The sequence below is a fragment of the Pocillopora verrucosa genome, chromosome 3 (genome assembly GCF_036669915.1).
Source record: "Pocillopora verrucosa isolate sample1 chromosome 3, ASM3666991v2, whole genome shotgun sequence".
In the NCBI taxonomy this organism is placed as follows: domain Eukaryota; kingdom Metazoa; phylum Cnidaria; class Anthozoa; order Scleractinia; family Pocilloporidae; genus Pocillopora; species Pocillopora verrucosa.
Window position 1 is genome coordinate 3337557 of NC_089314.1, and position 13112 is coordinate 3350668.

General features: G+C 37.8%; 1 protein-coding gene across 1 annotated transcript; it reads left to right on the forward strand.

The window, feature by feature from the left end:
• Positions 1–2499: 2499 nt before the first annotated feature.
• Positions 2500–12588, forward strand: LOC131799428 (uncharacterized). The gene is made up of 15 exons (XM_066164278.1): positions 2500–2650; positions 3651–3950; positions 4296–4583; positions 4990–5283; positions 5628–5915; positions 6321–6614; positions 6970–7257; positions 7663–7956; positions 8301–8588; positions 8995–9288; positions 9633–9920; positions 10327–10620; positions 10967–11254; positions 11660–11953; positions 12207–12588. Exons 1-15 carry the CDS (start codon positions 2581–2583, stop codon positions 12494–12496), a joined length of 4152 nt encoding a protein of 1383 aa, XP_066020375.1. The 5' UTR covers positions 2500–2580; the 3' UTR covers positions 12497–12588.
• The last annotated feature ends 524 nt before the right edge of the window (positions 12589–13112 follow it).

Below are 13112 nucleotides of genomic sequence, written 5' to 3' on the forward strand. Positions count from 1 at the left end.
GTAGTTTAAATACATTACCGCTCAGGGATACGTTGACTACGCAGACGCATTCCATACGCTCAGACGCAGGGTAGTCAGACGCGCATAATCTATTTTTCTGCGCGCACGGTCGAAAAAAATGCGCGACTCATGTGTCTTTGGTTTCCTTTGTGTTACATTGTTGGGTAAAAGAAAGAACTTTTCGGTTTAGAAAAGCGACGAGTCGACACCGGAAAATTTACGTAGTGAAAAATGCTATCATGTTACACACTCACACGTCGCATCGCTTCGCGGATTTATCCGATCACGAGTGGTTGCAGCAGATTTGTTTGATCTGAGCTGTTGATGAATCAGAAAGAAAAGAAAATTTTCACTCATACGAGGCATTGAAACACATGTATCATCAAGCGAATAACGCATTGGAATGTAAACAATTCGGTGTTCGCATCATGATTTATTAGAAACTTCAAACTTCTCTCGATCACCTTCGATAAATGATTACTTAATGGCGAGGAAGGAAAATTTGCTATTTTAGATAGTGAATGATGTTTTCCTTTATTCACTGCAATGGCCGCTCGTTTTAGTGTTTTATACGCACCCGGATGTAAATAGTTCGGAGCGCATCATATTCATTAAAACGATGACATGCCCAATTGGAAGAACAGCAGCTTTATAAACGATTCGCGAAACTCTTTATTGAAGAATAAAAACAAAGTAGGATTCATTGCCGAATTTGTGGAGGGCAACACGAAACACCCTCCAAAGCCTCCAAACACTTTTTGCCGCAAACCGATCATCGAGGTTCAACTTAGCGGTATTCAGAAAAACAAAATAGTGGACTTAGCAATAGTGATAGTCTTAGCCGCCTTTGCGTTTTTTGAAATGCGTTCCTCCGATGTCATGGCACCTGAGTCGTAAGTATTTGAGATTTTTCGATCCGACTTCGGTAATGACGGTATCGAATATTCAATATCGGTATCGACCCACCTCACTGCAGACAATGTAAACGTAGTTGATAATTTAGTATATGTTACATTAATTTGCGGCAGTTGAAAATGTATAGATGTTGCAATAACAAGTTTGCACGAAATCTGTATCAGAAAAAGGTCAACTAGTCGTCAGGAGCCCAAGTGATGGGCCCAAGTGGTGGGCTCCTGACTAGTCGAAAATACTGAGAAGATAAATTTCTCCACTTTTGAACTCAAGAAGAATATTATGGTCACAGGTACACGAAAAACCCCAAATTATGATCTAGCGTGCTGTTTCAAATGCAATATATATGATGTACTGCAATTTTTTTCTCTTGACATGATCGAGGAGAGGTAGGCTGTGTGACTGAAGGCGCTGATCGCAGGATTTGCATGGTACCGCCTGCTCGCGCAATGAGCAAAAAAATATTAAACTCGCACTCGGAAATGGAATCTAACTTGCCACAATTTGGCATTCAATAACCTTTTCGTCTGTAGTCTAAGCTGGTCTCCTTAATATAGCACGCGTGCGCATGGTCCAATTTGGTGTGTAAATATACATGTTTTTTACATTAAAAATTAACGTGAAAAAGCAACGACGTTTCGACCGCTCAATGGTCATTTTCAAGTTGAAGGAAAAAATGTCAGAGTAAACTGGACTGTTTGATCTTTGAAATGCTTTTCATTCGCGAACTTAAACCAAAACTGAACAAACAGAGTGATTCCATCCGTGCATAAGTATTTATGTAATCGATTCACTTTTAATATTTTTTCTTTCGCCTTAGCGTTTTTTATCCTTCTTGCCTCAATTTCTCGTATTGTTTCTATGTAAATATTTCAGATTTTTAGTCATTATCTCATTAGCATTTTTTAAATTAATTATGACCGTTGAGCGATCGAAACGTCGTTGCTTCTCAGCAACGTTAATTTTTATAGTAAAATCCGTTTCTAAAAATTTGTTGATTCGAATCATACATGTGACTAACAAATCGAACATCAGCTTCACGGTGGTCCGATTTTGTTAAAAAGTCTAAAGATACAGATCAGATTTCTCTCCACTGTGACCCACAATAAATATGAGTCGTACATGAATCAAAACCATTTGCTTTCCTCTATATGGGGCATATAATTTTGTGTCTCCACCGTTTCATGCATAAGCATGTACGCGGAACACTTATTGATAGTGTAGCTTTAACCAAGTAACCAAGGAACTTGCCAGTCGAGCCTCAAGAAATATTGGCCTTCAGCCAATAGTCAGCCAATCAATGTGAATATTGTTTGTGCCAGTTTAAGCTTCAGTTCCCAAGGAAAGATAAAAATACATTCCACCTATAACATAGTTCAACAACTTTAACAACTTTCTATTTAGTTGAGAAAAAATCGCGCTGTTGTCTTATGAATGAGTTTTTTTGCCATAGGGAAATCTCGTAATATCAACTTCCCCTAATATTAACTTCCCGTATCAGGCATGGCCAATTTTGATTGGCTTCCAACTTACTCTTTACCCACGGTCGAGCATAATAAATTGCATTTGTATAGTTTTTGAATAGCATTGAAGCTTCTGGTACAAAAACGTCAACAGGATTGTTAAAGTTGTATCTTTCCGTCCCTTATAAAAGATATCGATTGAAGTATGACGACGAATCATACATCCATTGCCACTGTCTTTTTCTGTGGGATTGTTTTGATCTTTGTGCAAGTTGGTGAGTATTCTGCGCGTCAATTTACGTTTTAGATTAGCTTAATAGTTTATTCCTCGAAATTAATGATATATTTTTTTTGTGGTTGCATTTCTTGCCACAAAAGAGCCATATGTCTTTCGGTGTATCTATGTATTAAGGATTTGACGTGTTACTTCTCGCAGTTTCACACGACTGCCGAACCAGCGAACAAGAGACAAGTGAATAATTAATGATAGTTCATTCACTGAACAAAACAAATAACTGTTTTCTCAAGTTAAGGTAATTTAAGAACCAACCTGAAAAAAGTTTCAATAGTTATTGCAATATAACTGCTTTATAAACTGCGTTTTAAACGAAGTTTATTACTAACCTAACTAATTTTCAGGAGGGTCTGTAAAATGCCCCAAATGTAACGTGTAAGGTCACTTTAAGGTTTCGATCGGATCAAGCAGTCTCTCGTTCAAAATTTTTAATTAGTTGCCCTCTAGTTTTCGTGGAAAAAAAACAAACAAAAAACAAACAAAAACACGACGCGAAGATGTGTCACCTAAGGACGCCCTTGTCATCCTTCCTTTAGATCAGACATTTATTTTAAACAAGTTTTCGTTGCCTCGGTTACCCACCTCGACCTGACTTGCGTTGCGAACGGTTAAATTTGAGGAATACGCGGACGTTAAGCGCTATAAACAGCCTCTACAGGCATGTTTTAGCTATTTATTTTCTATTTCCCGTTTCACTTACCCGATGCTGACTTTTCGAAGCTCCTTGATTCTTTTAAACAATTTTTTCGTTCCAACCGAACAACTCAAAAGTGGAAAACTCACTCAACGTGAGAAGAAGGAAAAAGAGCTTCGGGCTAGCCTGAATTAGAAAAAAAAAGGTTCAAACGAGAAAACATAATTAGACATCTGATATCCGTATTTCCATCCCACCCGCCGGCCTCTTAAAGCAAAGTAGCCTCGTGAGAGACTTGGCGTGCAAAATTCCATGTCACTCTATAACGCTTGTTCAATTTTCCCAGCATTGTCAAATAATTACTGGTCAATTGGCTGTTACCAAGATCGTGGTGCCCGTGCTATACCAACGCTTGAGGGACAAGATCCCATCCTTGATGGTTACTACCAAACAAGGCAGAACGCCATCAAGAAATGCTATTACGCGGCTAAAAAGAGAGGATTTAAGGTGTTTGCAGTTCAAAATGGTGGGTGGTGTGCATCTAGTCTCCTGGCTGCTAAGACTTTCAACAAATATGGCAGATCATCTTCTTGTAGGCAAGATGGAGAAGGTGGACCTTGGGCTAATCAAGTTTATTACATCAAAGGTTAGCTATTATTTACAATATTTACTATAAATTGCATAGTTATTTGGATACCACTATAGAACGACCTCCAAATAGGGAGGCTGAAAACAAGGAACATTCAAACAGTATGTATCCATAAAAGGTCACTGAGATATGTCTTGATGTATCTGTTTTGATGTTGTGTCTTTTTGTTTCTTTGTTACCTTATTTGTTTACAAAAACAAGTACGCCTGACCTGGCGAAACCTTTGATTTAATAAGTAACCTAAGGTAGAAGTCATCCTTCACAAAAATTATTTATCTCTTGGCTCAAACCCTGATTGTTATTAACTTTACCGAAACCTGTTTCGCGCTCGTCTGATATCAGATTACGAAAGTTTTGGTTGCTATAAAGACACCCACGTTCGTGCAATCGATACGTTAGAAGGAAAAGATCCTATTCTTGATGGCAGTTACGGGCAACGAAAAAACCCTATCGCAAAATGTGCCGTGGCTGCTATGAGAGCGGGTTACAGCATGTTTGCAGTTCAGAATGGTGGATGGTGTGCGTCAAGCAGATTGGCCGAGGAGACGTTCAACAAGTATGGCAGATCGTCTTCTTGTCGGTCGGATGGTGAAGGCGGACCTTGGGCCAATCAGGTTTATGAATTGAAAGGTAAATTACTAAACTTGTAGTCCGAAAATGAGTAGAGTTGTTTTCTTTAAGATGGAGAAAATATAAGGCTGAAACAAGAGTTTTTCCATGCATATATTTTATATGTTTTGTTGAATCTGGGATATTCAGCCTTGGTCAAAGCATTAAGATCAATTAAAAAAAGTACCATAACATTTGGTCTTATTATGAGCAAATATATTTTGCAGTAAAGTTAAATATTTTCCCTTGTGTCTGTGAAAAATCAATTATTGAGGAAGATTAGTCACCACTGGAGTTTAGTGTAAAACAAGATAATTTAAACTGATAGCAGTTAATACTCTTTTGGTGGTAGGATGCTACTTGAGATAAATATGCTCTTTCTAGATTTTGAGAATAATGTCTAATTCATGAATAATTTATTTTATAGGTCCTCAATTTGAAACAGTCGGGTGTTATCAAGATCGTGGTAGCCGCGCCATACCAACACTCGAGAATAAAGAACCCATCCTTGATGGTAACTACCAAACAAGGCAGAACGCCATCAAGAAATGCTATTACGCGGCTAAAAAGAGAGGATTTAAGGTGTTTGCAGTTCAAAATGGTGGGTGGTGTGCATCTAGTCTCCTGGCTGCTAAGACTTTCAACAAATATGGCAGATCGTCTGCTTGTAGGCAAGATGGAGAAGGTGGACCTTGGGCTAATCAAGTTTATTACATCAAAGGTTAGCTATTATTTACAATATTTACTATAAATTGCATAGTTATTTGGATACCACTATAGAACGACCTGAAAATAGGGAGGCTGAAAACAAAGAACATTCAAACATTATTTTTTTATATGAGGTCACTGAGATATTTCTTGATGTATCTGTTTTGATTTTGTGTTTTTTTATTGGTTTCTTACCTTTTTTTTACCAAAATAAGTACGCCTGTCCTGGCGAGACTTTTTGATTTAATAAGTAATTTGAGGTAGTAGTCATTCTTCACAAAAATTATTTATCTCTTGGCTCAAACCCTGATTGTTATTAATTTCACCGAAACCTGTTTCGCGCTCGTCTGATTTCAGATTACGAAAGTTTTGGTTGCTATAAAGACACCCACGTTCGTGCAATCGATACGTTAGAAGGAAAAGATCCTATTCTTGATGGCAGTTACGGGCAACGAAAAGACCCTATCACAAAATGTGCCGTGGCTGCTATGAGAGCGGGCTACAGCATGTTTGCAGTTCAGAATGGTGGATGGTGTGCGTCGAGCAGATTGGCCGAGGAGACGTTCAACAAGTATGGCAGATCGTCTGCTTGTCGGTCGGATGGTGAAGGCGGACCTTGGGCCAATCAGGTTTATGAATTGAAAGGTAAATTACTAAACTTATAGTCCGCAAATGAGAAAAGTTGTTTTCTTTAAGATGGAGAAAATATAAGGCTGAAACAAGAGTTTTTCCATGCATATATTTTATATGTTTTGTTGAATCTGGGATGTTCAGCCTTGGTCAAAGCATTAAGATCAATTAAAAAAGTACCATAGCATTTGGTCTTATTATGAGCAATATATTTTGCAGTAAAGTTAAATATTTTCCCTTGTGTCTGTGGAAAAATATATTGTTGAGGAAGATTAGTCACCACTGGAGTTTAGTGTAAAACAAGAGAATATAAACTGATAGCAGTTAATACTCTTTTGGTGGTAGGATGCTACTTGAGATAAATATGCTCTTTCTAGATTTTGAGAATAATGTCTAATTCATGAATAATTTATTTTATAGGTCCTCAATTTGAAACAGTCGGGTGTTATCAAGATCGTGGTAGCCGCGCCATACCAACACTCGAGAATAAAGAACCCATCCTTGATGGTTACTACCAAACAAGGCAGAACGCCATCAAGAAATGCTATTACGCGGCTAAAAAGAGAGGATTTAAGGTGTTTGCAGTTCAAAATGGTGGGTGGTGTGCATCTAGTCTCCTGGCTGCTAAGACTTTCAGCAAATATGGCAGATCGTCTGCTTGTAGGCAGGATGGAGAAGGTGGACCTTGGGCTAATCAAGTTTATTACATCAAAGGTTAGCTATTGTTTACAATATTTACTATAAATTGCATAGTTATTTGGATACCACTATAGAACGACCCCAAAATAGAGAGGCTGAAAACAAAGAACATTCAAACATTATTTTTTCATATGAGGTCACTGAGATATTTCTTGATGTATCTGTTTTGATTTTGTGTTTTTTTATTTGTTTCTTACCTTTTTCATTTTTTTATTTTTACCAAAACAAGTACGCCTGTCCTGGTGAGACCTTTGATTTAATAAGTAACTTGAGGTAGTCGTCATCCTTCACAAAAATTATTTATCTGTTGGCTCAAACCCTGATTGTTATTAACCTTACCGAAACCTGTTTCGCGCTCGTCTGATTTCAGATTACGAAAGTTTTGGTTGCTATAAAGACACCCACGTTCGTGCAATCGATACGTTAGAAGGAAAAGATCCTATTCTTGATGGTAGTTACGGGCAACGAAAAGACCCTATCGCAAAATGTGCCGTGGCTGCTATGAGAGCGGGCTACAGCATGTTTGCAGTTCAGAATGGTGGATGGTGTGCGTCGAGCAGATTGGCCGAGAAGACGTTCAACAAGTATGGCAGATCGTCTGCTTGTCGGTCGGATGGTGAAGGCGGACCTTGGGCCAATCAGGTTTATGAATTGAAAGGTAAATTACTAAACTTATAGTCCGCAAATGAGAAGAGTTGTTTTCTTTAAGATGGAGAAAATATAAGGCTGAAACAAGAGTTTTTCCATGCATATATTTTATATGTTTTGTTGAATCTGGGATATTCAGCCTTGGTCAAAGCATTAAGATCAATTAAAAAAAGTACCATAGCATTTGGTCTTATTATGAGCAAATATATTTTGCAGTAAAGCTAAATATTTTCTCTTATGTCTGTGGAAAATAAATTATTGAGGAAGATTGGTCACCACTGGAGTTTAGTGTAAACAAGAGAATATAAACTGATAGCAGTTAATACTCTTTTGGTGGTAGGATGCTACTTAAGATAAATATGCTCTTTCTAGACTTAGAGAATAATGACTAATTCATGAATAATTTATTTTATAGGTCCTCAATTTGAAACAGTCGGGTGTTATCAAGATCGTGGTAGCCGCGCCATACCAACACTCGAGAATAAAGAACCCATCCTTGATGGTAACTACCAAACAAGGCAGAACGCCATCAAGAAATGCTATTACGCGGCTAAAAAGAGAGGATTTAAGGTGTTTGCAGTTCAAAATGGTGGGTGGTGTGCATCTAGTCTCTCGGCTGCTAAGACTTTCAACAAATATGGCAGATCGTCTGCTTGTAGGCAAGATGGAGAAGGTGGACCTTGGGCTAATCAAGTTTATTACATCAAAGGTTAGCTATTATTTACAATATTTACTATAAATTGCATAGTTATTTGGATACCACTATAGAACGACCTGAAAATAGGGAGGCTGAAAACAAAGAACATTCAAACATTATTTTTTAATATGAGGTCACTGAGATATGTCTTGATGTATCTGTTTTGATTTTGTGTTTTTTTATTGGTTTCTTATTTTTTTTTTTACCAATACAAGTACGCCTGACCTGGCGAGACCTTTAATTTAATAAGTAACTTAAGGTAGTAGTCATCCTTCACAAAAATTATTTATCAGTTGGCTCAAACCCTGATAGTTATTAACTTTACCGAAACCTGTTTTGCGCTCGTCTGATTTCAGATTACGAACGTTTTGGTTGCTATAAAGACACCCACGTTCGTGCAATCGATACGTTAGAAGGAAAAGATCCTATTCTTGATGGTAGTTACAGGCAACGAAAAGACCCTATCACAAAATGTGCCGTGGCTGCTATGAGAGCGGGCTACAGCATGTTTGCAGTTCAGAATGGTGGATGGTGTGCGTCAAGCAGATTGGCCGAGGAGACGTTCAACAAGTATGGCAGATCGTCTGCTTGTCGGTCGGATGGTGAAGGCGGACCTTGGGCCAATCAGGTTTATGAATTGAAAGGTAAATTACTAAACTTATAGTCCGCAAATGAGAAGAGTTGTTTTCTTTAAGATGGAGAAAATATAAGGCTGAAACAAGAGTTTTTCCATGCATATATTTTATATGTTTTGTTGAATCTGGGATATTCAGCCTTGGTCAAAGCATTAAGATCAATTAAAAAAAGTACCATAATATTTGGTCTTACTATGAGCAAATATATTTTGCAGTAAAGTTAAATATTTTCCCTTATGTCTGTGGAAAATAAATTATTGAGGAAGATTAGTCACCACTGGAGTTTAGTGTAAAACTAGAGAATATAAACTGATAGCAGTTAATACTCTTTTGGTGGTAGGATGCTACTTAAGATAAATATGCTCTTTCTAGACTTTGAGAATAATGTCTAATTCATGAATAATTTATTTTATAGGTCCTCAATTTGAAACAGTCGGGTGTTATCAAGATCGTGGTAGCCGCGCCATACCAACACTCGAGAATAAAGAACCCATCCTTGATGGTAACTACCAAACAAGGCAGAACGCCATCGAGAAATGCTATTACGCGGCTAAAAAGAGAGGATTTAAGGTGTTTGCAGTTCAAAATGGTGGGTGGTGTGCATCTAGTCTCTCGGCTGCTAAGACTTTCAACAAATATGGCAGATCGTCTGCTTGTAGGCAAGATGGAGAAGGTGGACCTTGGGCTAATCAAGTTTATTACATCAAAGGTTAGCTATTATTTACAATATTTACTATAAATTGCATAGTTATTTGGATACCACTATAGAACGACCTGAAAATAGGGAGGCTGAAAACAAAGAACATTCAAACATTATTTTTTAATATGAGGTCACTGAGATATGTCTTGATGTATCTGTTTTGATTTTGTGTTTTTTTATTGGTTTCTTACCTTTTTTTTTACCAAAATAAGTACGCCTGTCCTGGCGAGACTTTTGATTTAATAAGTAACTTGAGGTAGTAGTCATCCTTCACAAAAATTATTTATCTGTTGGCTCAAACCCTGATTGTTATTAACTTTACGGAAACCTGTTTCGCGCTCGTCTGATTTCAGATTACGAAAGTTTTGGATGCTATAAAGACACCCATATTCGTGCAATCGATACGTTAGAAGGAAAAGATCCTATTCTTGATGGCAGTTACGGGCAACGAAAAGACCCTATCACAAAATGTGCCGTGGCTGCTATGAGAGCGGGCTACAGCATGTTTGCAGTTCAGAATGGTGGATGGTGTGCGTCGAGCAGATTGGCCGAGGAGACGTTCAACAAGTATGGCAGATCGTCTGCTTGTCGGTCGGATGGTGAAGGCGGACCTTGGGCCAATCAGGTTTATGAATTGAAAGGTAAATTACTAAACTTATAGTCCGCAAATGAGAAGAGTTGTTTTCTTTAAGATGGAGAAAATATAAGGCTGAAACAAGAGTTTTTCCATGCATATATTTTATATGTTTTGTTGAATCTGGGATTTTCAGCCTTGGTCAAAGCATTAAGATCAATTAAAAAAAGTACGATAACATTTGGTCTTATTATGAGCAAATATATTTTGCAGTAAAGTTAAATATTTTCCCTTGTGTCTGTGAAAAATCAATCATTGAGGAAGATTAGTCACCACTGGAGTTTAGTGTAAAACTAGAGAATATAAACTGATAGCAGTTAATACTCTTTTGGTGGTAGGATGCTACTTAAGATAATTATGCTCTTTCTAGACTTTGAGAATAATGTCTAATTCATGAATAATTTATTTTATAGGTCCTCAATTTGAAACAGTCGGGTGTTATCAAGATCGTGGTAGCCGCGCCATACCAACACTCGAGAATAAAGAACCCATCCTTGATGGTTACTACCAAACAAGGCAGAACGCCATCAAGAAATGCTATTACGCGGCTAAAAAGAGAGGATTTAAGGTGTTTGCAGTTCAAAATGGTGGGTGGTGTGCATCTAGTCTCTCGGCTGCTAAGACTTTCAACAAATATGGCAGATCGTCTGCTTGTAGGCAAGATGGAGAAGGTGGACCTTGGGCTAATCAAGTTTATTACATCAAAGGTTAGCTATTATTTACAATATTTACTATTAATTGCATAGTTATTTGGATACCACTATAGAACGACCTGAAAATTGGGAGGCTGAAAACAAAGAACATTCAAACATTATTTTTTCATATGAGGTCACTGAGATATGTCTTGATGTATCTGTTTTGATTTTGTGTTTTTTTATTGGTTTCTTACCTTTTTTTTTTAACCAAAATAAGTACGCCTGTCCTGGCGAGACTTTTGATTTAATAAGTAACTTGAGGTAGTAGTCATCCTTCACAAAAATTATTTATCAGTTGGCTCAAACCCTGATTGTTATTAACTTTACGGAAACCTGTTTCGCGCTCGTCTGATTTCAGATTACGAACGTTTTGGTTGCTATAAAGACACCCACGTTCGTGCAATCGATACGTTAGAAGGAAAAGATCCTATTCTTGATGGCAGTTACGGGCAACGAAAAGACCCTATCGCAAAATGTGCCGTGGCTGCTATGAGAGCGGGCTACAGCATGTTTGCAGTTCAGAATGGTGGATGGTGTGCGTCGAGCAGATTGGCCGAGGAGACGTTCAACAAGTATGGCAGATCGTCTGCTTGTCGGTCGGATGGTGAAGGCGGACCTTGGGCCAATCAGGTTTATGAATTGAAAGGTAAATTACTAAACTTATAGTCCGAAAATGAGAAGAGTTGTTTTCTTTAAGATGGAGAAAATATAAGGCTGAAACAAGAGTTTTTCCATGCATATATTTTATACGTTTTGTTGAATCTGGGATACTCAGCCTTGATCAAAGCATTAAGATCAATTAAAAAAGGTATCATAACATTTGGTCTCAATATGAGGAAATATATTTTGCGGTAAAGTTTAATTTTTTTTTACCTTATGTTTGTGAAAAATAAATCATTGAGTAAGATTAGTCACCACTGGAGATTACTGTAAAACAAGAGAATATAAACTGATAGCAGTTAATACTCTCTTGGTGTTAGGATGCTACTTAGGATATGCTCTTTCTAGACTTTGAGAATAATGTCTAATTCATGAATAATTTATTTTATAGGTCCTCAATTTGAAACAGTCGGGTGTTATCAAGATCGTGGTAGCCGTGCCATACCAACACTCGAGAATAAAGAACCCATCCTTGATGGTAACTACCAAACAAGGCAGAACGCCATCAAGAAATGCTATTACGCGGCTAAAAAGAGAGGATTTAAGGTGTTTGCAGTTCAAGATGGTGGGTGGTGTACATCTAGTCTCTCGGCTGCTAAGACTTTCAACAAATATGGCAGATCGTCTGCTTGTAGGCAGGATGGAGAAGGTGGACCTTGGGCTAATCAAGTGTATCACATAAGAGGTTAGGAAACATTTTTTCGATAATGTTGAGTTCTATTTATCCATTTTTTAATTTTGATTTCGGTTATAGGGGAGGTTTCGTGAAACTTAAGGCAAAACTGATGTTCAGGTTGGACGCAGTTTAATTTGAATAAACGTAAAAGCTTTTACATTTCTGCGCTAGAGTCGTTACGACTGGATATAGATAGACCGAAAGGCGACTACGATATTGCCCCCCACTTAACAGAGAAATTGATTTTTTCTTTGTTCTTTAGGCTACAAATCCAGTGGATGCTATAAAGACACCTCTAAACGTGCAATCCAGACGCTTGAAGGAAAAGATTCTATCCTGGATGGACTTTACTGGAATAGAAAAGATGCTATTGCAAAATGCGCCGTAGCTGCCACGAGAGCGGGTTACAAAATGTTTGCAGTTCAGAATGGTGGCTGGTGTGCATCAAGTGCTACTGCGCCAGTGACCTTCGCCAAATATGGAAAATCCACGTCTTGTAAGCAGGATGGGGAAGGCGGACCATGGGCTAACCAAGTTTATTCCATTATGTAACTTAGTGATGAGAGTGATATTCTGGTAAAGGGCATTTGTGTGAGCATTGATTGTCAAAAGTAAAATGAAATCATTAAAAGCTTTGAGAAGTGATAAAACTTCCTGCGTTGTTTGACTTACTTTTAGGTATGGCATGCTTTGGGCATCTGTTATAAATACATGCATGTTATTCACCAGTTGGGACGTCCGTATTGGAAAAAAAATGTGCCCGTGGTGTGAGATACCGCCAACAGATCGCACGATTCGTATAGTACCGCCAGCTTGCGTCTACATGTCCGAATTATACACATTCTTGCTTTAACTACCTGGATATTCCACTGCGTGATCTTTAGTAGCGTGTTTTCAAAGTAAAGCATTAACTCGACAAGAAAGGTGGGAAGTATCAAATATCCCCTCAGTAATTTCTTTGGTTATTGAAGTGGTGACGTAAGACACAAAAAATATGATGAAAGGCGAGTATTTAAGTAGAATGTCGATTTCACAAAAGTTATTTTTAGCTTGGGTCGGAAAGTATTGTGGTTTCAATAATAATAACCACAATAACTTTGTGGTTTCCTTATGTAGTTTCTTATTACTGAAGTCATTTTGATATATCACAAGAAACAAACTTTCTCTT

What these genes read in the sequence shown, in the direction of transcription:
- LOC131799428 (XM_066164278.1), top strand. Translation starts at nt 2,581, where the DNA reads ATGACGACGAATCATACATCCATTGCCACTGTCTTTTTCTGTGGGATT. An exon ending in TCAGGTTTATGAATTGAAAG is followed by an intron (nt 8,589 to 8,994) that starts GTAAATTACTAA and finishes TTTATTTTATAG; the next exon opens with GTCCTCAATTTGAAACAGTC. An exon ending in TCAAGTTTATTACATCAAAG is followed by an intron (nt 9,289 to 9,632) that starts GTTAGCTATTAT and finishes GTCTGATTTCAG; the next exon opens with ATTACGAAAGTTTTGGATGC.